Here is a 26,795-nt window from a genome sequence, read left to right as displayed (position 1 = left end):
CACTCCGTGAAGCTAACCTGCCCCCTAGCAGGTTTACTTCAACTAACCCTGACCTTCTCCGCCTCTTTGTCAGAAACCTGACTGTAGGAAGTGTCAGACATGGCGTGCTCCTTCCTTGAAGAGCCAGTAGATGTTGAAGCCCAAATTCTCCGCAGAGCTCTCCGCCGGGAGAGAGTGATTAGAGCGCGTTCGGACATTTTATCATTTCCTGATGATTTTCTGTGTGAACGTTACCGTTTTTCAGCACAATCTATAATTTATTTGAATAACATCCTCAGGCCTAATATTGCTCATGTGACACATCGCGGACATCCTCTCAGTTCTGTACATATTATTTGTATTGCACTTCGTTTTTTTGCAAACGGGAGCTTTCTGTATAATATTGGTGACGCTGAGCACGTTTCCAAGGCTACCGTCTGTCGGGCAGTCAGGAATGTTACAGTTGCACTGAAACGTCTCCTGTACTCGTTTGTGGTGTTCCCCGGTCATAGACCCACAAGATTTATCAAAGAGGGATTCCACAAAATTGCAGGTAGCAGGATGAACAAAACTTAATTCATGATGTGGTGATACTTGAACTACTACTTAAATTTTACATTTATTTTCAGGGTTCCCAGTGTTAAATTAACACTGAATTTTGCCAAATCAGTGATGGGATAGATATATATGGGGCGACCGTGGCTCAGGGGGTTGGGAATCGCATCTGTAACCGGAAGGTCGCCGGTTCGATCCCTGGGCTCTCTGTCCTGGTCGTTGTGTCCTTGGGCAAGACACTTTACCCTACTTGCCTACTGGTGTTGGCCAGAGGGGCCGATGGCGCGATATGGCAGCCTCGCTTCTGTCAGTCTGCCCCAGGGCAGCTGTGGCTACAACTGTAGCTGCCTCCACCAGTGTGTGAATGTGAGAGTGAATGAATAGTGGTATTGTAAAGCGCTTTGGGTGCCTAGAAAAGCGCTATATAAATCCAATCCATTATTATTAATCATTGCTCCTTCAGTAAATGAAGGAGACTATGTGAACAGGAAGTCTTTCCACAGCATTAATGTACAGGTACATAGTTCCCTGTAGCATTTCAAACTAACAAATTATTTCATTATAGTAATGGATGCTAATTTGTGTTCTCTGCACTGTGAAGATCATATGTGATGCTGCCAACATTATCACAAATGTGGAAGCCAACTGCTCAGACCCCCACCTGTTTTTCGGGCCTCCGCTTTTTTTCTGTTGGCTATAACGGGTCACATTTGAGCATACAGAGTAAGCAAATATGTACTTGTAATGTGCTCAGATAATTTCAATAAGTGCTTACAGAGGGGAAATTAATGTAGCCTCTAACTGCAATTGATTTACATCGGACAAACAGACCAAGCACTATGGCTCATAATACAATTACACCTTACCTGTTTGGACTATATTTTTATATTTCATTTTTACTTGCTGCCAGGAACGTTTGGGGCCTGTTGGGTTGCACCTGCGCTCACATCACATCACAAAATAAAATGTATATAAAAAATAAAATATAATAAAATAACGTGTTAAATGGGTGGAAATCCCTAGATCAATGTTTAAATTAACACTCACGCATTGACTCTGTCGGCTATGTTTTGCCATGCATGCTCCCTTTCTTTTGCAGCTGAGGCTGTGTTACTTTTTTTCTGCAAAATTTGCATGTTATCGGCATATGCTGCCATCAGAATTTCGGCCTCAAGCGCTGTAAAATACATTGACCGCGCCTTCTTTCCCTCCGTCTCCATGGTGACTCGCTTAATCTGTGCTCCACTAATCAGGGCTTTATGTATCCTCGTGCGCGCGCTTAACTTGGGGTTAAAGCAACTCCGCGTTGACTGAACTAATTGTTATCAGCCTTTCTGAAACCGAATATTCCGAGTTGGACAGTTCGGGGTTACTCAACCCTGAGTATCGTTTTTCACTCTGAGTTTTCTAAACCGGCTTCCTGAAATAGGGCCCGGAAAAGCAAAACCGAAATGGAGGTGCCTTAAACCTGGAATGTCTTACATGACCAACAGGAGTCCTGACTTGTTTGGTTGCAAACATTCACTTCAGTCCAGTTTTAATTATACAGCACCAGTTCATAACAACAGTCACCTCAACATTCTTTATATTGGAAAGTAACAATATCAGAAAGAAATCCCGACAATCACAAGACAGTGGGAAGGAGAAACTCCCTTTCAACAGGAAGAAACCTCCGGCATGAAGAGGACATTGACTTTGCTGATCTTGTCCTGCTGTAAGGTTGAGAAAATTGAGAAACTCACAGACTCTGCTCATTCATTGGCTAAAGACTTGTGAGCAAACTCTCACCTACTTGTCGACGTGGAAACTATAAGGCTGGAGCTATAATGGCTTGCTTAGACGCATGCATTCAGTTGTGCATACCTGGAATTAGTCCTTCCCATTTCTCTTTGTTCAAGTCTGTCTGGAGTGGCCTAAAGGACACATGATTAGTCAGTGTGTTGAAATGCAGTGCGTCATGCATGTCACTCAGATAGTTGTGAACACAGAAACTGTAACCTCTGGGGAACTCTGCTGTTAGAGTCGTTGTACTGTAGGAACATACAGTGTCCCTCAGTTTCTTAGTCATATCCATCATCCTGTCCCCTCCCATTCTCCTTGGGTGATGTCATGGTACCGGTATCCAACTTTCGTGTACTGTCAACGTGTCTTTGGGCTATAAAATGCCTTCCACCTTACAGGCGCTGCCTGTTTGTGATGAGGTTGATCAACACGCACAGTAAAGCAATGCAGTACTAGGGCTGGGCGATATGACCCAAAATTCATATCTCGATATTTTTTAGCTGGATGGCGATATAAGATATATATCTCGATTTTTTTAAAGCCATAAGTTAAGAACAAAAAGAGAGTTCTTAGTCACACTGTGTCCCAGATGTCACACGGGCACTTTTATTTACATACAGCGTAGATGTACATGAAGAAATTACTCAAAAATAAATTATCAGCATTTATTAAATAATCATGCTCCATAAATAAAAGAAAACAATGTTGTTTTTGTGCATAACAAAAAGCTCACAATTGTGCAGTCAAAATGTAAACTAAAAGACGCTGAGCACAATAACAAAGACAGATTTCACAGCTGCTCTGTTCCCAACTTGTACTGCGTGACTGACAGCCTGGAGTTTGAAATCCGCTTCGCAACCACGTCTCTTAACAGGTGCCATTTATGGTCCTTATACACATACGGTAATATTACGTCAAAGAATATTATTGGATATTTAAAGCTTCAAGCTGCTGCCGTCGGGGAGGAGACTGCGGAGTCTCCAGGCCAGGACCAGCAGGCTGAAGGACAGCTTCATCCATCAGGCTGTCAGGAAGCTTAACTCCCTCCCGATTCTGACCCCTCTCCCCTCTCTCCTCCACGGTCTCACTGAACTCTGTCACACACACTCACACACACACACTCTCTGACTCACTCACTGGCCTGCACCAGTTACCAGTCACTTTGTGGAGCATTGGACTGCCATTACCTCATAAGACTTTGTGTTACACTATCTCATACCGTACATTACCAAATCTCCATTTGCACTATTTGCCTATTTGCACTACTCTGCCTGGTTTGCACTCAATGTCATTTACCCTTATATTGTATATTGTATAGCTTTCTTGTTATATGTAAAATTGTATTATATTATTTAATTTTTACTTTAAAATATTTTACTTGCATTTTTAATCACTCTTATATTTAAATGTTCTTTTTCTATTTTATCTAGGGATTGAGAGTAACGAAGTTTCTATTCTCTGTATGTCCTGTACATGTGGCAGAATTGACAATAAAGTTGACTTTGACTTATTGGAATTGTCATCAAAGAAGCTGACTGGGGTCTTGCATTGGGATAACACACTGGCATTTGTATCTACTGATTACCCAGTTCTAACCCAGTACCAGTGTTGGTGAAGCTGCAGTCCTCGCTCTGCAGCAGAGACTCAGAATGTTATTTGCAGAGGTCCACAGAAAGGTTATTGTCACGGGTGTAACATGAACATTTGCTGTTAGCTTTCTGTGTTAGCTCTTCCACTAACAACTGGTCTGCTGCTGCTGAAGAAAAACAGAAATGAATTAAACAGATCAGCCTGTCGGCGTAGATACCTGATCAGCTTTTTGTCTCTCTTTCAAATTTTTAACTCGTGTATCCTCAGCCCTGCATTCAGTGTGAGCTCTGTGTGGTGGCTGGTCAGTTGAAATGTACAGTGTGAGCAAGTTCAGAACTCCTGTCCGTTTACTCACAGAGTACAGGCTCCCCCTGGAATGTTGTGGCAACATCCCATAATGAACAGTTGATTGTTATTATAAACAAGCAGGGACTGAAATTAACCAAATGGTGTGTTGGCACAGCTTGACCTCCACCATGTTAGTTTGCAGTCTCCATCTACATCAGAGGTGGGGAACTCCAGGCCTCAAGGGCCGGTGTCCTGCAGGCTTTAGATGCGTCCTTGATCTGACACAGCTGATTTAAACGGCTAAATGACCTCCTCCACATCTCTTGAAGTTCTCTAGAGGCCTGTTAATGAACTAATCATTGATTCAGGTGTGCTGACCCCGGGTGAGATCTAAAACCTGCAGGACACCGGCCCTTGAGGCCTGCAGTTGCCCACCCCTGATCTACATGAAGTGTTCTGGATAGGCTACAGCAGGGTGGGCAATCTCAGTCCACGAGGGCTGGTGTCCTGCAGGTTTTAGATCTCACCCTGGGTCAGTGATTAGTTCATTAACAGGCCTCTGGAGAACTTCAAGAGATGTGAAGGAGGTCATTTAGCCATTTAAATCAGCTGTGTCAGATCAAGGACACATCTAAAGCCTGCAGGGACACCGGCCCTCGTGGACTGAGATTCCCCCCCCCCTGGGCTACAGTGTGACCTCAGTTTTTGGTCCAGTATAATGATGGAATGGTTCACTCTGTGTGTTTTGTTATCTTTATCAGTCTGTTGGTGACTGTCATTGTTCACAAAACTCTGCATTTTGGAGTCTGTTTGTTGGCTCAGTGGACTTGGCCTGCGGGTGGATGTCCTGCAAGTGTTCACACTGATGCCAATTCAGCACTCAGCTCGAGGGAAGGTACTGAAACATTACCTTCTGTTAAAGGTTACTAAGCTGTGCATTTGAATCCAATCTGAACGTTGTGATGTGGTCACATGTGGCACCATGAACAGGCAGGCAGATGTAGATCCACCGTCCAGCTGCGCAGGACACTTGGAATTTAAGGCATCAGTTCAGTGGACAGCTGGTATACTCGGCTTTCTTTCACTGCAGCCTCTGGTGTTTGTCTCCTCACCGTGCTCTCTGTCTCCACAGGCTTCACTGCTTCACATCTCTGGGATCAGTCGGGTCCTTGTTAAAGCCAACAGCATGTGCACAGTGGGATGAGGTAGTAGGTTGTATAGTTTTAGGGTCATACCCACACTGGGAGATAACTATTCAACCTACTGTCTTTCCCAAAGTGCCAAACAGACATCACAATGGTCCCTGTGTGGATTCCGGAGGTCTTCTCCCTCAGCGGTGTGTTCGTGGATTCAGATGTTGCTCTGTATTCTGCTGCTCGTCCAGTGTGAGGTAGTAGATTGTGTAGTTTTAGGGTAGTGATTTTGCCCTCTTTAGGAGATAACTATACAATCTATTGCCTTCCCTGAAGAGTGGACTCTCTCAAGCTCTCTTTCATCTGTGGAATAATTTTCATAATGTAAGAGTTTTGGTGTTATCGTATTTATGAGGTGTTAACATATATACTCATATTTATATGTTAACACCTCGTATTCCTTATGTTCTTATAACTCTGTTTTTATTCTTGATTCATTTCTTGTTGCAGACTGCAGTTTGGATTCTGTCCTGTGTATGTCCTTAATGTATTACAGAGCTGACAAAACTGACTTTAAAAAATGATAATAATGTTGAACCGTGTTGTGTATCTGTATTGTTTGTGACCTGAGCAGCAGAATGATGAACTCGGACTGTATTTCCACACCTATAAAAGGGATCTGTTTTCCGGATACGTTTTTTTTTTGCTGTTGCTTCTTTTTAATACGCTCTGATATGTTGGACGCTGGACTGTGGATTGATGTGTAAATTTGTAACTTTGTTTTGTTTGTGTTTCTTGAGCTTCCCAATAAAATCTGACCCAGTAATTAAAACAAAGTGGAGTGCTGTGCTATGAATGTACATGAAGGAACTAATCTAAAGGTCCTTAAGGTAATATTTAAAAGACAAAAGGGGAAAAAACACTTCACCTGCAGTTTCAGTGACAGAGGGCCTAGAGCCTCTCCCACCTACCACAGGGCGAGAGGCCCTACACCTTGGACAGGTCGCCAGTCTGTCGCAGTGCTAACACAGACAGACAACCATTCACACTCACATTGACACCTAAGAGCAAATTAGATTAGTTAACCTACGCTTCTTTTACACTTTGTGCAAATTCCTGCTGAAGCGTTTCCCCCATCCTATCTTTCCCCAGTTTTGCAGTGATGTGCTGACTCCAGCTTCTTTTAATGGAAATCCAAGGATCCCTTTTAGATTTGGGGATAGGGTGCATCTTGGCATCATTATTCCAAAATATTTCTGCTATTTGGAGTTGTGATGATGGAGAATTCTGTGCAAAATGTCCATAATTCTTCAGCTGGGTTAAGATCTGGTGACTTGGAAGCCCAAACAATCTGATTAGAATGACTGTTGTGCTGTTCATACCATTTGGTGAGCACTACTGCCCTAAAAATATAATTTTACACACACACACACACAGCACACACACACACACACACACACACACACACACACACACACACACACACACACACACACACACACAAGATAACACAGCCACTGGTTCTGTTTACTGTACAGTCAATAAAAAAATCTCATCTTGTCAGATGAGGCTTAGTTGGTTGATGCACATTCAGTTTATAGCAAACACATTTCCTTAATGATTAATTATCTAAATAAATATTTGATTTTATAATTTTGCACATTTCAGTTGAATTTTACTCAAAGTTTTCTCTTCTACGTGTTTGTAGTTAGGAAATCTCTGCACACTAACAATGAAGGCAGCATTTCCCACCATTGTGTGTGCTGTTGTTTACTTGGAGGTAGAAGTGCGAAAACAGCTTTTTGTTCAATGTTAGGTTCACAGGTGTGCCAGCAGATGGCGCTAGAGCGCTTTGACGGCTCCACATCACGATCACTGTGGATCATTTACTGGACACGAGGAAAAAGTCTGATCTGGTCTTTACTAATGTTTCTGCAGCTGTTGCATAATAAACCAATTACTGTTGGACCAGATGTGCTTGTAATGACAGTTTTTAAACAAATAAAATATTTTATGGCTTAAGTTATGTTTCTAGGCTTGTTTTTCCCCCATGACACAGAAACTGTGCACGACAAGCCAAAGACATTTTATTTAAATCTTTTTTTTCCAGTTTTGAAGTTTGAATTTCCATCTGAATTTGCTTTTTAACTGTTTCAAAATATTTAGTTTGACGATCAGACTTCAACTCAAATGCTCCATTATTCTCTGGTGGGTAAAATTCTCTGCTTATTTACTAAGTAAAAGCAGCCTCGAAAACGCATAATATAAATGCGCTGTTACAAGCATCCAAAATGACAAACGTTCAAATATAAAGTTCCTCGGTACTCAGAAAAGTGTTCTTGATGTTTGAACCTTACTGTGCAGAACGTTACATGCTCACAGTTTAACAATCTCACTTTAACACCTCAGACTCATATTTACATTGTATCCACTATTTATCCACTTGTGCAATGAAAATAATTGAAGGTTTAACTGATGAACAGATATGTGTGCCATCTAATGAATTTCTGGCTTTGTATGGATTTTTCCCCCCAAAGAAATCCAGTACTTATAGTACCACAAATTTTAAAACTGGGGGAAAAATGACATCCTAAAACCACTGTTATACTGAGCCCAAGCACTTAATTCAAGTAAATAACTAAAGTAGTGAAATTCATTCGGGGTCCTTGGCTGTGTAGCACTGACTCAAGGGGAACTGACTGCTCTTTAGCAGTCTCTATTAATGACCAATGTTAAAATAATGTTCAGTCAAAATATTTACCTTTCAGCTTTAATGAATTAAAAGTTGCACACGGACCTGAAATACTCATGTAAATACATTTGCCGCAAAACTGTTCATAATGTAATAAAGACACTGACAGCTGACTGACTGAGAATTGGGGTCTAAAACACGCAAAACTAGCTCAACAAAATGTGAGCAACGACAAAGAACAAAGTGAGAAACTGCAAAAAAAGACACAACGAAAACACAACAGATGAAAAGAAATTCAAACATGCAAAACGGCTACAAAATACAAACATAATTTCATATCGTTTTCAATCATTCATATTCATATTATGATTGTAAGATGATGCCGTTTGACTTCAGATAAAGACGCAAAAAACCCTACAAAATGACTCAAAATGAGCACAAAGACACAAATGACATCACAAGTGTAAAATGACTGTACACATAAAACAACTACAACTAGATACAGCATCTTGGAAAACACACAACATGACCACAAATAGCTCCAAAACAAGACAAACAAACAAACAAACAAAAACCCTAACGTAATAATAATAATGATAAAAACACTACTGCCAAGAGACAAAAACCTTTAAAGAGACTCAAAATGTCCACAGTGACACTAAATAACTGCAGGTGCAAAAAAATGACTACCAAGACACACAATCAACTACAAAAACACAAAATGACCGCAAAGACACGCACACATATTACGCACAGCTAAAGATGACAAATGAATATAAATACAATATATATATATATATATAAAGTCTGACAGAGTGAGCTTCTCAACACACTTCTGAGGTGTGTGTGTGTGTGTGTGTGTGTGTGTGTGTGTGTGTGTGTGTGTGTGTGTGTGTGTGTGTGTGATTGTGTGTGAGTAAAGTTGTGTGTGTCGGTGGGAGGGGCTTTTATTTTACTACTAAATAAAAAGTAACGGTGCCCGGCCGGCTGCCAGTCTGCGGTGTCGCGGGTGACCTGTGGTTTAGGATGAGCCGCCGCGTGTGAGTGTAAGGACGTGACGGCTCCGCGTGTTTACCACACGGGTCTGCGGGAGCCGCAGCGTGTACCTGCAGGCTGTGTGAGAGCGTGTGTGAGCGGCTCGGAGGCAGATCTTCCACAGAACACGCCCTAGTAGAAAAGGTAGACACACACACTCACGGCGAGAGAGAAACGCACACAAACACACTGAGCCTGATCACCGAGGAGCCGAGCTGCCTTACCTGTACACAACAGCCCCAATGCTCCCCTGCAGGCTGCCACCTCCAGCGCACTGTCACCAGATGAGAGCAGGGCGCGTTTACTTCCACACACTCTGGACTTATCGTATATTTACGCGCGGGGCTCTGAACACCTGGAGAGCCTGCGGGACTCGGCAGGAGGAGTAAAGCTGGGTGTTGTTGCAACAGCGGAGCGTTCATCCACCGGCAGGGCTGAGTACCATGAACAGGAATACGCGGCGCTGGATTTTCCATTTTTTCCTGTGCCTCGGGATAGTGTATCTGAAAATCGGGTGAGTGCTCAGGTGTATTTGTTCTGTTGTTCGTGTCTCAGATCAAAAGGGAGATTCTCCAGACACACGCACACACACACACACGCACACCGGGGTCTGCTAGGTGCTGGGGTCTTTTATGGTTTCAGTTTGTACATGTGTTGTTACAGAAACCCACGCACCTGCCCCCCCTGCATCCACTCACACGTGGTGTTCTCAGAAAGAAGGGAAACGCCACATTTCTAACCTGTCACCTTCATCGCAGGGGGCTGTCGTCGGTGGTGGCGCTGGGAGCGAGCATCATCTGTAACAAGATCCCCGGCTTGGCCCCGCGTCAGAGGACTATCTGTCAGAGTCGACCCGACGCGATCATAGTGATCGGGGAAGGAGTTCAGATGGGAATCAATGAGTGTCAGTTTCAGTTCAGGCACGGCCGCTGGAACTGCTCAGCCCTGGGGGAGAGGACCGTGTTCGGGAAAGAACTCAGAGTGGGTATGTAGTTGTACACGCTGTACCTCAGTGACGCGCTCAGTTTAGGAGTAGAGGCTGATTCAGGGGGGCGGTTGGCTTTTATCTTTCAGTGGCATATAAATAGAATAATACTAAATATAATTATAATGCCATCATAACACTACTGAATGTTGTATCTATATCTGAATAATACTCATATTCTAATTTCCTAAAGCACTTCTGTAAAAATAATTGATCTTTGCCTGCTTTAAAGGGTTCCATCTCTCTTGTCACCTGGTTCAGGTGGACTTTTAGTAGAAATAGTTTGTCAACAAAAACAAAATCATCACATTAATGCTAAGATTTTCTGCAGATATTGAAATAAATGTTTGTGTCTCTGAGCTCCACTTTTGTCTTCTCTTTCCCCTCTGTCGATCAAGACAGGTGGCTGCCTCTCGCCCAGAAGTGTCTTTCTGTCAAAAGGGAGTTCTTCCTCCCTACTGTCACCAAGTGCTTCTCACAGGGCGATCAAGTTGGGGTTTTCTCTCTTTCTATTCATCGCCCCCCCCTCCCCAAATGCTGGTGGCAGATGACTCCCCCTCTGTGAGTCTGGTTCTATTGTGAGCCTGGTTCTACTGTGAGCCTGGTTCTACTGGAGTTCTTTCTCACAGGGAATTGCTTGAATGTTGAGGTTTTCTCTCTATTATTGTAGAGACTTACCTGAACATTTAAAGTGCCTGGAGGCTGTTGCTGTTGTGATCTTGCACCAGAGATTTTAGCATGATAATTAAACAACAAGTTTACATGTCTGTAAGCTTTGTTCTTTTGTGGTCGGCTTTAGCGCCAGAGGTAGAGCAGGTCATCTGCTGTTTGGAAGGTTGGTGGTTCGATCCCTGGCTCCTCCTGTCTGTGTGTTAAAGTATCCACAAGTTGCTCCTGATGTCTCCATCTGAGTGCGAATGTCATTTATAGAGTGCTCAAGTAGAAAGGCACAATATAAGAACCAGTCCATTTACATAGTGAGAACCCTTTAAAACAGATATGTGAATATATGTCAACTAATAAAATAATTATTACACAATATTTTCTTTAGCTTGTGTGTTATCTTTAGTACATTTCCAGTATCATTCTAGCAGATACAGGGGAAGTAAGCTGGACACTGATTGTTCAAAATTGCTTTTAATTCTCCAAAAACATTTGGAGGAGACATTCCTCCGAGGTACTCGAACTCTGACACTTGGACAGATGTCTGTAAGTTTGAAGCCCAGGCGCACTGCGTCTGCTCTCAGTGGGAAAATAAGCCCCTGATTTGATCCTGTGTGTGGAACAAAGCTGGAGGCGATGCTCGCTCCAGAGACAGCACTGTGGATAAATGAGTTTTTAACAGGCCGGTATTCTGCTGTCCTGTCCTTTAAGTTCAGCCTGTCATCTCAGACGGAGAGCTGAGGGTGTCGTTTTTCATGTTGTGTGTATTATAGCTCACGCTGAGCTTTGATTGCTGCGTTGTGCATGACATACTGGTTTGAATGAGTGCACCAACCCATTTTCTTTGACCACTTATTTAATGTGATGCATTTGACGGCTGCAAGATACACATACCTACATGCTCTCTTCTTCTTTTTTTATCCACTGTCAGTGCGACTGCCTTCATGTATGTTCATAAAATACACCCCTCTCCCCCACCCACACCTCCCAAAGCTTCAAGTTCAGACAAGTGCTTACTTCTAGGTTTACAAATTTACCTCCCGGTTCTGCAGCTTTGGCAAAAGACGCTGTATGTAGAATGATTTTTAGTTCAGTGCTTCAGGGCAGAGCAGCACTCTTTATCATCAGATTAAAGTCAGCGAGTAAAGATGAGTGCAGATCTTTTCAGAAAAGCACAACTGCAAAAGGCTGCTTGGGTCCGGCTGCCCAACACCTTGTCTATGTGAATCTATTGTTTTGTTTCAGTGAGCTGGAATGCTGATAACTGACAGAATACACCAATTTGGGATCATTGTTGGCAGCAATGCAGGAGGGTACAGTAGTTTGGCATTAGATTCAAGCATCCTCCCCACCCACCAAGTTGGCTGCTTGATGTAGAGAGTGAGTACGGGCTTCTCCTTTCTTGGCTGCACGGGCAAGCGATTGGACAGAAGAAAATATCTCTAGATCACAAATGTAAAGCCAGGATGTTGCTTTCTGTGATGTCCCATCTACTTTGAGATGGTCCTAGACTGATAGTGAGAATCAGGACTCATTGTGCATGTGCTCGCAGGTTCAACAGCTGCAAGAAGTGTGTGTGGTGTGTGTGTGTGTGGTGTGTGGTGTGTGTGTGTGTGTGTGGTGTGTGTGTGTGTGTGTGTGTGTGTGTGTTGTGTGTGTGTGTGGTGTGTGGTGCATATAAAAGAAGCTGTGCAATGTCGGAAAAGTCTCTGTGGCAGTTCAATCTCTTAACATCCACTAGCTCATTTGGGACAGGTCCAGGGGGACAAGTATGTGGTTAGGAAAGTCAACCAAGTTAAACCTGGAGTAGAGTCAATGACAACGAATGTGCTGGCAAATGTCACTCAGAGCTTCAGTGGAAAGAACATCAGAACGAGGCAGACAAGATCTACTACACAGTTTTATTTACATAAAACAAGTGACTAGGGTTAGGGCGACGAGGATCAGCTTTAAGTTAAACTACATGTTAGGGTGAGGCACTGAAACTGACTTGTTAGAGCTAGAATTAAGCATTAGAACTGCAGAAAGGTATCGCAGAAGGAAAAGTGGTTACAGTTAGACAAGTGTTACAATGTGACAGAAGCAAAACCCAGCTCCTGATGAGAGTTGGGTTGTTCTTCAACCACAAAATGTTACCTTTCAAATAAAGTCTCATACATTACATCACTACATATAGTGATTTTCTTTTAAAGGTATCCCATCTGCTTGTCCCATATAGGTCAAAATGCCTCTAAATAATACCCCTAACCTGGGACGGGTCACCTGGCAGAGGTTAAGAAGTTAGTAGTTGAATATGATGACTTTATTGGCCATTTCTGGATGCTTTCCCATGTGCTCAGAAATGATCTCCACCTTTAATTAAAAAACTACAGCTGAAGAACTTGGATTTATGGAGTGGAAATCCATCCACGTAGGGAGGTTGTGCATGCCTCTCAGATTCCCCTCCGCAGGGTGGATCCTGGAGAGATGGCGGCTGGGACAAGGGCCAAAGCTGATGCCCGAGCTTTTAATCTCTGATCTGCCTCTACTGTTTCATTATGCTCATCTGATCAGTGAATTAGTGTAATTACTCCTGCACTTACAGTAGTATCCCACCTAACCATACTTCATTACACATTCAATACAAGTTGCTTGAAAATACCTTCCTTTATTAAAGGTGTTCAGTATTAGAGCTGTTAGAGGTACGCTTCCTGCTGAAGTTTATCTGCTTAAAGAGAGCTTGATTAATGAAGGGGACTTGGCTCGGCTTGTGTATTTCATGATTTGGTTTGAGGCAACTATGAAAGGTATGTAAGGAGGCTTGACAGTGCCTGAAATAGTGAATCCTGTTGTCTGTGATAGTGATTAGAAATGTCTTTCCTCTTTATCGCAGGCAGTAAGGAGGCTGCTTTCACCTACGCTATCATAGCCGCAGGGGTCGCCCATGCAGTCACAGCGGCCTGCACCCAGGGGAGCCTGAGTGGCTGCGGTTGTGACAAGGAGAAACAGGGTTTCTACAACCAGCAGGAGGGCTGGAAGTGGGGTGGCTGTTCTGCGGACATCCACTATGGACTGAGTTTCTCCAAGGTGTTTGTGGATGCGCGGGAGATCAAGCAGAGCGCCAGGACACTCATGAATTTACACAACAATGAAGTGGGACGCAAGGTAGGTTTATACATCGTCATCACCTGATGGCAAGCATTCTGACAGAGCTTCATGCACGGTTGTAATAAAGCCATGCAAACGGTATGTCACAATGTGCAAGACAATGTTGGCAAATCAGAAATGACATACACACCGTCTCACATGCTGTTAACGGGGTACAGCCTGGACATGACAGCAGTCTGCAGGCAATCCGATTTCAAACAGCCCACATTTGCTCCCCTAATACCTCAGGCCAACTGATGTTAAGTTTAAAGTTTGTGTCACTCCCTGCATGGATCTCATGGGGTTCAGCTTTTAAGCGAAGCAACCTGAGATCAGTGTTGACTGCAGCACTGAAACCTGATTCAGCAGCATGGCTTGATTGTAATGTAACTACTAACAGTTGTAATGTGGATTGCTCACACTATAACTGATATCAGATCCAGCACTCTTTACAACCAACACATGTAATTAGGCAAACGCTTCCATATCCGCACCTACAGGCAGTTCAGAGTTTGTAGTTCTTTGTTAAAAAGACAAAAATCTGAAAATGCTAACATGGTGTTGTAGTGTGTACAGAGAAAATGTAACTTTGCCAATTAAACAAGAAGAATAGCAAGAAGAAACAACAATGTGGGCTTTATTAGGGAAACTGTAAATGAGACTTTTTTGACTTTTTTCTCTGATTAAACTGGAGAAAAAAAAATCAGAGAAAGTATCTGAAAGTGATGAAACTCAAACAACAGTTAAAATAGCACACAGAGTGGTGGATGAGGTAAATGTTAGAATTTGTTATACCCACAGCAGCGAGAGCAGCAAGTTTTAGTTGTTTGAGTATACTTGAGTCAAAGATAGCACCCACTCAGTTTAATAATGATTGCTCAACAAGGCACATACCTGTCTTCTTTTTGCATGTTCTACATTCTTCATGTGTCTTTTCCAATATAATGTCTATGGAGAAAATGCTGTTTTGCCCACATTTTGAGTTCTATTACCTTCATTTGTGTTACCTGCAAGCGACACACAGAGGTCTCCCAAAACTGTGAAAGCAGTTTGACATCTGCTTAAAACTGAAATCTGTTGTTATCTATTGTGTTTTTAACACTGTGTCCAAAACACCAGAATGTTCTCATGGAAACAAGGGTTTTAATGATTATTTCTTTAATCTTTATTGGTTTTCTGTCGTAAGCTTCAGTGAGCTCTACAAACACATTCATCTTAGAAATAGAATTAACAGTTTGGCATTAAAAATGGTGAACCTCATCCCCTTATTTACCCATATAGTACTTTCCTTCCATGCATACACAAATTTATCTGTCACACACATCTGCATCGAGGGTTATCTCTATCTTGGACACTTTAACATGCAAAGTGGAGGATAACAACACAACATTCCAATGAATGGACAAACTGCCCCACTGCCACATAAATGTATATAGATACACTGACAAAAAAATACCTGCAGGTAGTTTGTACAGGTTGTATCAGAAACAACTGGGTAGTAAAATATAGTACTGGTTCCTACTGTTTAGTCTTTGTTAAAATCTTAATGGCTCATATCAACATGAAGGTAAAAAACAGTTGTTTTTTTTACATAGAAATTTCAATATCAGGAGCCACTGAGGGCATCGTGTGGTCATTGCAAAACTAGTGCAAATATCATTTTGAGAACACGAACTCATGAAGTAATAGTGTTTTCAAAGAAACAAATTAGGGTAAACCCAAGACGACCATATTATTATTATTATTATTATTATTATTATTATTATTATTATTATTATTATTATTATTATTATTATTATTGTTGTTGTTGTTGTTGTTAATTTATTTCAAACATGTAAACAATATACAGGTACATTTAGTAAAGAAAATAAGAGAGAGAGAAAAAAATACTATACAAAAGTCAATACATTTCAATATTGCTACCGTTCTGATTCATTTACATGTTGAAAGGGAGTGGGAAGAAGTACACACTTATTTAATCCCACCCCTTTGCCATAAGTTATCAGTTAATATTTAGTCAGCTTCCTTACTGATATAATCTGTAATAAAAATAGTGAACAGATTTCTGATATACTATAATATCACATCATGAAATTTTTTAAATAGAGACATTCACTTAATTTCAATATTTTCCCTTTCTTTATAGTTCGAGAAGATCATATTTTTATAACTCTTTTTGAACTGTTTTATGTTTGGACGTTGCTTTAATTCCATATTCAAACTGTTCCACAGTTTCACTCCATGAACAGAAACACAAAAGCTTTTTCTTGTAGTACGTACCTTGTTTTGAAGTTACAAAAACCCCTTAAATTATAACTTCCTTCTTTCAAAAAAAACATACTCTGAATATTACCTGGCAGTTCTTTATTTTTTGCTTTGAATAGAATTTGTGCTGTTTGGAATTTCACTATATCGTCAATTTTCAATATTTCAGACTGCAAAAATAGTGAGTTTGTATGTTCCTATAACCTGCATTGTGGATGATTCGAACTGCTTTTTTGATATGGAAGAGCATTACCCTGATGCTGATATCATTAGCAGCAGACAGCAGTAAGGAGCCAGACGACCGACTGATCAATAGAAAAGACTGTCCTCAAAACTGAACCACAAGAAAACAGTCCATTGAAAAAGCACTGGAAGGCATCGAAGGCACATCCTGCTCCTACTATTAAAGTGGACATGAAAGTCTGCATGCTTTAACCTTAATTTACACCACGGAGTCCAACTCTAAAAACAATGTCACAGATTTAACACTGTCCATGAAGCTAGATTAAAATTTTTTTATGGTGTTTAGAGCATGTGTAGTGCCATCTTGTCAAGTACGGACAATTCAATTCAATTTTCAATATTTAAGTTAATTAAGTCACTCAAGATGCTTTATATTGTAAGGTAGACCCTACAATAATCCATACAGAGAAAATCCAACAATCATATGACCCCCTATGAGCAAGCACTTTGGCGACAGTGGGAAGGAAGAAACCTCCAACAGAACCAGGCTCAGGGAGGGGCGGGGCCATCTGCTGCGACCGGTTAGGGAGAGAGAAAGAAGACAGGATAAAAGACATGCTGTGGAAGAGAGACAGAGATTAACAACAAGTATCTAGAAAACAAGAAATTGATGTCAGTAGGTTGGTTGGTTACTACTAATTCTGCTACGTCAGTTTATGTTAGCTAACTAGTGACAGAAACAATTATTAATTGGAAAGTAAGTAAGTAAGCTTCTTCACTGTTGGCTAGCTGCACTGAAATGGGAGAATCCTGCTGGGCTTTGTTGAACACTTTATAGATCAGGGTCTTTGATTATTTCTTGTTGGGCCAGACAAATATAGAAAACCATTACATCATGTCAGACCTGAAATCTGATTTTAAAAAAGAGAACTTGCAAGCTTAATATTTCCATTTTTATCAAATGCCACTGAGGAATCCTCACCTTTAAACATAAGCTTAGTTTCTTCCTCCATCTCTGAGTGAAGTTATCTTGCACTGTATTCTTTTCCTTGGAAATAAAGCAGCCATACTTTCAGCTAGCAGATGCACTGTGGGACAACCTGCACACAACATTTTGTGTGTTCGTTGAGGTGATGGAAACATTGTATTTGATGTTAATGTTTCTCCCTTTATGCTCACACCTATTCAGTAGCCCTTGCTAGATGCTATACCATGAATTGTGTTCATCTGCATCAAAAGCACTGTTCTATAGCACCATAAATGATGAACAAATTAAAGGTTTTTGGCTCTTTTCTCTGTTGGTATGTGTTCTTCTATGTGTTATTGTTCCCCCAGTTAGGCTCAAATTGGTATGAAATAAACACTTCCCTCAAGTGTGTTAAGTCTAAAGTAATAATAATAAGTAACAAGGTACAAATATTTTTGTTACAATGTGGGGAATAAAAGCGAAAGATTGTCAGATAAATAAAACCCAGCTGAAAATTCTACTTATAATTGGTAATGTGTATGTCATACTTCCCACCTCTGAAACTCACAGAACAACTACACCCATTCATGGGGTTCCCACCTGCTGAGTGCCTGTTTAAATTAAACTTATACTTAAAATTGTCTCCAGTACAGCGCTTATGAAGTAAATTAGTAAATAATAGTTATAGAGTAAGATAAATGTTTTTGTTTAAGGCTGTGAGCATGCTTATTTCAATTTAATTCAATTTTACTGTATTGATTACACATTCAGATGACCTCCTATGACACTGCACTTGGAGACAGCGGGAAAGAAAAACCCCTTTCAACACAAAGAAACCTCCTGTAGAACTAGGCTAAGGGAGGCGAGCCTTCTGGTGTGTTGGGGGAGAAGATAGGACAAAAGACACACTGTGGAAGAGAGCCAGATAACTAATGATTAAACACAATAGTTGCGTAGAAGCACATTGAGAGTGTTTATACAGCTAAGCAACAGCAACTAAGGGGTGATTCAGGGTCTAGCCCTAACTATAAGCTTTATTCAAAAGGAAAGTTTTAGCCTAATCTTAAAAGTAGAGGGGGTGCCTGTCTCCAAAATGCAAATTGGGAGCTGGTTTCACAGAAGGGCCTGAAAGCTGGAGGCTCTGCCTCCCACTCTATTTAGGAAAACTCTAGAAACCACAATTAAACCAGCGATCTGAAGCAAGGAGCTCTATTGATACAATAGGTACTATGAGGGCTTTAAGATGGAATGATGCCAGATTATTCAAGACCTTTGTTTGGAGGAAGGAGATTTTAAATTCAGTTTTGCTAGTGAACAGATCCTAATATTGGAGAAATATCAGTGTCAATGGAGGACACTGACAATGGAGGACATAGTCTGGTCAAAAATGACTCAGAGATTCCTCACAGTGTTACTGGAGCCCAGGGTAATGCCATCAGAATATGTCTCTGTTTAGACAATATGTTTCTGAGATTTTTAATGCCAAGCACAATAACTTCCGTTTATATTTAGATGCAAGAAATCAGAGGTCATCCAGGTCTTTATGTTTTTAAGACATGTCTATAGTTTAACTAGATGGGTAGATAAAGCTGGGCATCATCTGCATAACAATGAAAAAGTAGCTATGCTGTTCTAATAACACTGCCTAAGGGAAGCATGTATAATGTAAACTGAATGAGTCCTAGCACAGAACCCTATGGAACTCCATAATTAAGTTAATGTATGAAGAAGACTCCACATTTATATGAAGAAATTGTAGTCTATTAGACATTATTCAAACCACTGCATCACAGTACTTTTGATACCTATGTTTATGCTCTAATCTCTCTAATACAATATTGTGGTCAGTGTTATTGAAGGCTGACACGTCAACCATAGAAATGAGTGGATTTTAGTATACTATTAGCTAAGACAGCTGTTTAAAGTGATGACTTTTTACGTAGTGGTTTAATTAAAGCCTGCACTACATAGTCCATTAAGACAGATAAAGACTGAAGCATTAATAAATGGTAGAGCTTCTTTGAACAGTAGTAATGGGATCTAATAGACAGGTTGATGGTTTGGCGGATGTAATTATTCTGTTGAAAATTTGGGCATTTCAAGTCTTTGGAGACTGATTGACCTTTGAAGAATTTCAAGGAACATTAGTTCAACGCTGGCCTTACTACTCAGCCTGAGAGGTTGCTGCTTGCTCTGGTATCTCAACTGTTTAATAGCCTGCATTAATTTTTTATATAAATACTGATGGTTCAGCCAGAATAAATCCTACTGAATTTTGTTATGCCCTGACTATGTCCACACATGGATGGTCATTGAAATTTTGTCAAGATAAAATATATGCTCCTTTATTTAATCTCTAACTTTTCTGAAACCGGTAATACGAACTCCAAGATGTTTAGGAAATATTTGCATTTTCAACGAGCTAAGGTTTTATAATGACCACAACATTGTGCAAATGCATCATTATGGAGGATGCTCTTGAGATTTCTCTAGTGTAGTTGATTTTAGACCTGTGGTTGAACACACAGGCAAATTAAAAACGTATCAGGACCTATTTAGCTTCAAACTTTTTCTTTTCTTGCAGTTTAATGGCATTTTGGTTCTAGAATAGTATTAAAAGCTAATAGATGAAGAGATATGAAGAAAGTTAATTGTAGTCAAACAAAAGTAAAAAGGAAATCCTGCTCAGTCTTTTATGCAGTTCAACTCAATCAAATATTCGTTTCTGTTCAATGACATGCATCAGATCATGTAACTGACCATGAGATGAGATTATTTTAGGATGTGTATAGAGTTGATGAAAACCTAATTTCTATGTATTAAAGACAGAAATAGCAGTTCCTGCAGACCCTTACCTTACATGCATCAAATGAAAAATCTAAGCAAATCTTTGTCAAAATTTCTCTGTGTGCACAGCTTTACTTTAGAGGAATGCATCTAAAATGTTGTTTGCAGAAGGCTGTGCGAAGTCTCTCGGGATGAGGCTTCATATTTTAGGCCTGACATCAGTCACAATGTGATACAGTGCGTGGATCTCTTAATATACACTTACTAAACTGATACCTCTGTAATTATTGTAGGAAAGCTTTCATGTTTAATTGGAGATAATGTCAGTCTGTGTGACTTGAGTGCCAACCTTCCAATTTCTTGAGAAGAATAAACAAGAGTGTAAAAGGTGCCACAGGAGGCTTACGGGGCTTCTGTTAGACAAACAATGGCATCTTCACTGGGATTTCACTTCACTGAACTCCATGAATTAAATGTTTGCCGGGTCTCGGGGGCATGACCACACTAAGCTGTATGCATCCAAGGCTTTTGACAATTACCCCACGAGACTCCAGAAAGTCTGAGGCCACATCAGAGTAGAATAATTAAAAAGCAGGGTGAGGCTTCTCTAATGCGTGCAAGGGTTCCCACTCAGTGAGGAGGAAGAAGGGTAAGTTGATGTCATTCAGCCAGAAGCACAGACAGAGTCCCCTGGCTGTAACAAATACACTGAAAGGTTCCACTCCTGAACTGTAATTCAATTCATTTCAACGACTACGGATACTCAAGATTGTCTTTTGAAGCTCATCCTGACTCGTAAAAATGGCACATGTATTGCTGGTTGTCGTCATAGTAACTCACTCAGAATTAATCTAAACTCGCTTTGTGAAACCGAAAACCCAGAGTTTTCGTTAACTCAGGGTATACTTACTCAGAGTTTGCACTAAACCGGCTTCCTGAAATAGGGCCCTGAACAGGAATTTGTGTTTGTTTTATGACAAATTCTGACAGTTCTGTTAATATTGCTGAATCCAACAGCAGAGTAGTTGTAATGTGACCAACTCATCCACTGTCATTCATGGTATGCTGAAGTCAATCCAATCATAATGTAAAGTAATGCAAACCCAAAACAATAGATTTACCACTTTTTAAACTCGGGAAGCTAAATGAAGTTTGTCTTAGAATAATATCAGTTAATAATAATCAGCTTCAATTCAAACTATTTAAATCCTGACAGACAGTTAGCATTTTAATAGGTGATTAGCAGCTATAAAGAGAAATCTCATCTTTCCCCAAACCTCACACCCAGTCAGAGCAGAGGGCTTCCCCTCTGAGACTGGTTCTGTCAGAGGTCTCTTCCTGTTCAAAGGGCGTTTTTCTTTCCTCTGTCATCAAGTTCTTGTTCATAGGGGATCTCCTGATCGATGGGGCTCTCTCTCATATTGTAGGCTAGATCTTAAAATATACGCGTGCTCCATAAATATGATGAATGAGGTTCTGGCCTTCAGAAATGAATACTTAGAATTGTTTCATCATCACAGACTCATTTCATTAACTACATTTAGGCCAACCCTGCTTACATCTGCCTCCCAAAGACTTGAGCCAGGGGAAAAGAAGAAAAAAAAAAATAGAAGTCAGATTATCAGCACTCATAATTTTCCAGACAGCAGGCAGACCAGACAGCTGTGTCTGTCCCACACACTGTTCAGGCCTTGGTGCAGCACCTCACCTCATCTGCAGCAGGTGGGTGGGGCAAGCACGTGCCTGAGATGACTTAGAGGGCTTACTTGCACATATTACGCTATGATGGAAACTGAAATACCCATATTAAATATGATTAAAGACAGCTAGGAAAACGCAATAAGGGTCTTTTTTAAACTCCTTTGCTTGAAGAATGAATAGCCTCATAAATGAGGGCATTGACTACTGCAGTAAAATGATTTTACACGCAAAGACCCTTTAACCCTGAAGAGCTTAACGTGTCCATTAGAAAGGAAGTACCTCTTCCCAACATGAAACTGCTCCCTGCCCAGTGTTTGCTCTTAAAATACAGTCAAAGCTGCCCAGTGTAGAGGGTTAATGTTTAGCAGAAACAGAAGAAGCACAAGATCCCATATGCCCATTTCCCTCGCTGGTAAAGTCCCGCTCAGTGCTTAATAAGAAGAGACGCGTGAAGCGCTCCAGTCGCCCGATAATAACCACTCCTTACTAATGGCTAGCTAACCCTGTCGGGCTAGCAGCTAGCAGCACGTTCCAGCATGGAAGTCCCAAAAGGCAAACGCCAGGCTAAAGTGCGGCAGCGGCCTCTGCAGCACTGCCGAGTCTTTACATGTATGCTTGAAAGAATACTACCCCAACTACTAAGAAATGTGTATCCAAAATGTATAATTAACAAAGTATACCCACCTACCTGCCATGTCGAAAGAATCCTCCACCCTCTGACTGCTTCTTCTTCGTGGTTCGTGAAGCTGCTACTTCTTCTTCGAGGGTTTAACAGTAGTATCCTTAATGTTACATTACTGCCATCTTTAGGAGTTACTTAACTCCTACAACGTCTCACCCTCCCAGATGCTCCGACACTTGCTGTAACTCAAGGCTGACTGATCTTCTGCTTGCCACTAACAAATTTAATTTTGAGGGTTTTTTTCTGATTTATAGTATAGTTTTTTAAAATGTTGTACATGTTTAGCCTCAACATTAAACGATTTATTGGTGTAGCGAAAAACAGTGAAACTTCTTGCTGGAAAACCAAGCTCACTTGCCATTGTAAAAGTACTCCCCACAGGCAGCAGCCTCTTCCAGTAAGTCAAAAACCAGCCCAGGAGCAATTTGGGGAACACAACACCCACCCCCAGTAAAAAACAAACAAACACTCAAGACTCAGTCAGTTATGTTTATTTCTCTAAGTAACCCGTTGGAACAATGAAAAAATAGTGCTTGTTGAAAATCCTCCACAGCCCCGTATTACTACAGTACCATTAGTATATCACACTCAGCTTGCATCTACACTGAATTTTGTCTGTATATAAGCGATGAGGTGGAAGATTTTTGTCAATAGCCACACACACACACACACACACACACACCAAAATTACACAAAATGAGTCCAAACAGAGGCCATGTGAGTCGAGGCAGAGTGCTAAATGCAGGAGTTGAGGCAGATTGATGTTTTACAAATGAATGAATGACACAACAATACACGGAGGATTTTTTTTTGGTAAACAGTATTAAGTACATAAAATTGATTGAAAAAGAAAACGCACTGTGGCCTGGTGAGTTTGCACTGCTGTAACAGCCACAGTTTAACACTAAGACAACGCCTTACATTCTACAGCAACAAAGCAACTTATCAGGTTATAGCAATTCTATCGACTTGTGCATTTCAAAAAAGAACATCTGAATAAATAAGACACATTGCAGCATGTGCACAGTGTAAAACATATTTTGGTTTGAATAACCCCTCCCCACCAAGAACCCAGAGAGCTGAGTCACACATTTAAATAACATTACATTCACGTAATGAAATGTTTCTTCATCATGTCCCTAACAGCTATGAGTTAGATAATAAAGCAAGATCTAGTCTCAGACAAAGAACAGGTAACCAACAAAAAGTTCAGAGTGAGCACAGTGGCACATTAACACAGAGTAGCAGTACTCAGAGTCAATTACAAGCTTCAAAGGAAACAGAATGAAAAAACACTTAGCTTCAAAAACTACATGACTGGCAGATCTCAGCAGCGTCGGGTGCAAGAGGTGGCTTCTAATGCAGTAATGCCCACAAATAAAAGTGGAACCTCGTTTGGGAGTCTTCTTCTCGGCAGGCTGATTGGGGCAATGCCAATCAGGAGGCTTCATTCTCCTGAACAGCTTTGTCATGCAGCTCGTGAAGAATGAGAGTCAGGATTGCTTTCAGTGTTGCATACAGAGACTTGTTCTCCTCTGAGCCAGGGTCCATCTGCAAAGCAAACTGCACTGCATCATGCCCAGTAAGAACTTAAGTAAACATGTTCAATACATGCTGTTTGTTAAAGCTCACCTTAGTAAACACTTTAATGGTTTGGTTAAGAAAACTGGTCTCCAATTCTTTAGGCACTGGCAGGAGATGAGCAGCACAGTCGAGGATGCACAGCAAAGTGAGCCGGTGACCCTATCAAAAGGAAGGAGACCATACTGTATGTCACACTACAGGATCACATAGTGCTGGGTGAGACACTGGGTGTGTCAGGATAGCAGTTAAATTGTCGCTAATCTGCGAGGGATGAATCTGAATCTTAGCAAGATTGGTTAGCAAGCTACATCCAAAAACCAAGTGCAATGTACAGACACACATATCTGCTAATACCCAATTATTCCCTGCAATGACCTTACCAGTCCGTTTATTCCATTAGAGACTATAATATAGTGGAGCAGCCCTGTTCAGTAACTGAAGTAGCTGAGATGAAGCATCCTATGACTGGTGAGTTATAAAAAACCCACCATCTTGTTACTAAGGTGGAAACTATCCATAGATGTCAACACTGGTTTTTTAAAACGGCCTCTAAATTTGCTATTTAATGGCATTTTAACATCCTTTTTATTTGGCCTCTTTCTGGCTTTATTAGACAGATAAAGTGAAGACTGACAGGAAAGAGATAGGGGAAGACATGCGGCAAAGGGCCACGGGTCAGACTCAAACCCAGATCAGCCGCTCTCATCCATGCGGCATATGGTCACCTGCTCATCCAACTGAGCTAAACCGGCGCCAGTCTACATGTATTTTGTGGACTTCGAGGTGTTCAACTATGTCCCTCAGAGTATTCTGTGGAGTATTCTTCTTCAGGAGTATGGGGTGTCTGGCCCGTTGTCACAGGCCTTCGGTCGTTAAACAACCATGGCAAGATCTTGGCTCACACAGCCGGTGTTCTGGAAATCCATCAACCTGGCAAACCATCCTACCTTTGTGAATGTCACCTACAAGCATACTTAAACAGCTAAAATTCAGTGGCAAATCATCCTACCTTTGTTAATAAGAGCTAGAAACATACTCTGACGGGTAAAATTAAGTGCCAAACCATGCTACCTTTGTGAATGTCACCTACAAGCATACTTTAACGGGTAAAATGAAGTGGCAAGCCATCCTGGCTGTATGAAAATGAGCTACAAGCATAATCTGATGAGCAAAGTTAAGTGGCAAACCGTCATACCTACTTAAACTGGTGCTGGAATTACTCTGTGACAGCACAAATGTGCATAAACTACTTATGGTAGGACGTTTTGCCAAAGTAGGATGGTTTGTCAGAACACTGGTAATAAGTCGGACTGGCTGGGGGTTGGACTCTGCCAGGGCTGGCCTTTGTCACTGATTCCGTTACTAATTTTTATGGACAGAATTTCTATGCATAGCCTCGTGGCAGAATGTTTCCACTTCGGTGGTCTCAGAAATTTATCTCTGCTTTTCGCAGACGATGTGGTTCTAGAAGGATGACCTCCTACTCACACTGGAGCGATTCACAGCTGGGTGTGAAGTGGCAGGAATGAGAATCAGCACCTCCAAGCTTGAGGAAATGGTCCTCAGATGGAAAAGTGTGGAGTGCTCACTCTGGGTCAGGGACAAGTTAATGCCCCAAGTCGAGGAGTTTAAGTTTCCTCAGGGTCTTGTTCACGAGTGAGAGGGAAGGGAAGAGGAGATCGATAGAAGAACTGGTGCTGCGGCTGCAGTGGTGCGGACGCTGTACCGGTCTGTCGTGGTGAAAAGAGAGTCTAAAAGCGAAGCTCTCGATTTACTTGATGATCTACGCCCCATCCCTCACCTATGGTCACGACTCGGGGAAGTGACCGAAAGTTCAAGACTCAGCAAACAGGGAGACACAACTTTGTTTGTGTTGTTGGTGCCTCGTGGAGCACGTCCAATGCAGTTATCTAAAAAATACTATGATCAGATTACTGTAAATGTCGGGCTATAAGCCGCTACTTTTTGCACAAGCTTTGAACCCTGCGGCTTTTAGTCAGGTGCGGCTTTTCTATGGATTGTCCATGATTTTTGTCATATCGTAAGACGATTTGTTTTGTGTGTTCCGCTGTTGTACGGCACTACGTTGCCTGGCGGAAGGATCGGGGTTCAAGAGTGGTATGTTAGTCACATGTCCGTCCGCCAGGCAACGTAGTGCCGTACGAAGTAGCGCGAAAAACAAACTTCAAAGTAGCGGTACGCGTTCAGCGGGAGTCGTGGATGATGAGCGGCGATAAACTTGCAAGTTATGCCCAAAAAGCAAGTTATGCCCAACTCCACCGGTGGATTCTGACAGCGTGGAAAAGTGTGAAAACATCCACGATCACCAACGGATTTTGAAGGGCTGGACTGCTGCATGATGGAGAGGAGGACACCGCCACGGCCCTTCTGAGGGTGTTCGACTCTGACACTGACAATGAGGATTTCTTTGGTTTTGAAAGTGACAACGAAGGAGAGAAGAAGAGTGGATGACGAAGCCATCCTGAGCCTGTTTGTATCCGACACTGGAGAAGAGGACTTTGGTGGTTTTAGTGCGCAGGAAGAAGAGAAAGATGGTGGTGAATCACTGACTTTTCTTCTTGTTAAAGCTGTGTCACTGCACCTGAGCCTAAAAGGTAGTCCGAATCTATTTTTCTGGTGTGCTGTAGGCTACTGTTATGTACTACATGTGCAAATATGTACCCATAACTTGTTTTTCAAAATATTAATAAAAGTGATGTCTCCAAACAGCCATCTCTTTCCTGACAATTCCCTTTGTGCATATTCTCTTACATATGATAAGTCAACATTGAAACACC

At 41.5% G+C, this 26,795-nt stretch overlaps 2 protein-coding genes across 7 annotated transcripts in view; one reads left to right on the top strand and one right to left on the bottom strand.

The window, feature by feature from the left end:
- ptpdc1a (protein tyrosine phosphatase domain containing 1a) overlaps window positions 1-26,795 on the bottom strand; it is a 55,439-nt gene that overhangs the window by 4,399 nt on the left and 24,245 nt on the right. For 4 of the 6 annotated variants that reach the window (XM_042213906.1, XM_014329176.2, XM_042213907.1 and 1 more), the window contains 2 exons: window positions 24,046-24,156; window positions 20,928-23,964 (listed from right to left, as the gene is read on the bottom strand). In XM_042213906.1, coding sequence (XP_042069840.1) covers window positions 23,851-23,964; window positions 24,046-24,156 — 225 coding nt within the window. In that variant the 3' untranslated portion in view covers window positions 20,928-23,850. Of the gene's footprint in view, window positions 1-20,927; window positions 23,965-24,045; window positions 24,157-26,795 lie in introns of those variants that run through there. The other 2 variants (XR_006052961.1, XR_006052962.1) reach the window with 2 other exon arrangements.
- LOC121812262 (protein Wnt-7b-like) lies at window positions 9,019-15,244 on the top strand. Its single transcript, XM_042213909.1, has 3 exons — window positions 9,019-9,568; window positions 9,813-10,039; window positions 13,575-15,244. The coding sequence occupies exons 1-3, from the start codon at window positions 9,498-9,500 to the stop codon at window positions 13,871-13,873; spliced, it is 597 nt and encodes a 198-aa protein (XP_042069843.1). The 5' UTR covers window positions 9,019-9,497; the 3' UTR covers window positions 13,874-15,244.

Source organism: Haplochromis burtoni, unplaced genomic scaffold (assembly GCF_018398535.1).
Source record: "Haplochromis burtoni strain Fernald_Lab_line unplaced genomic scaffold, NCSU_Asbu1 Contig_496, whole genome shotgun sequence".
Classification (NCBI taxonomy): Eukaryota; Metazoa; Chordata; class Actinopteri; order Cichliformes; family Cichlidae; genus Haplochromis; species Haplochromis burtoni.
Note: the sequence above shows the minus strand (reverse complement) of the source record. Positions and strands in the feature narration are given on the sequence as shown.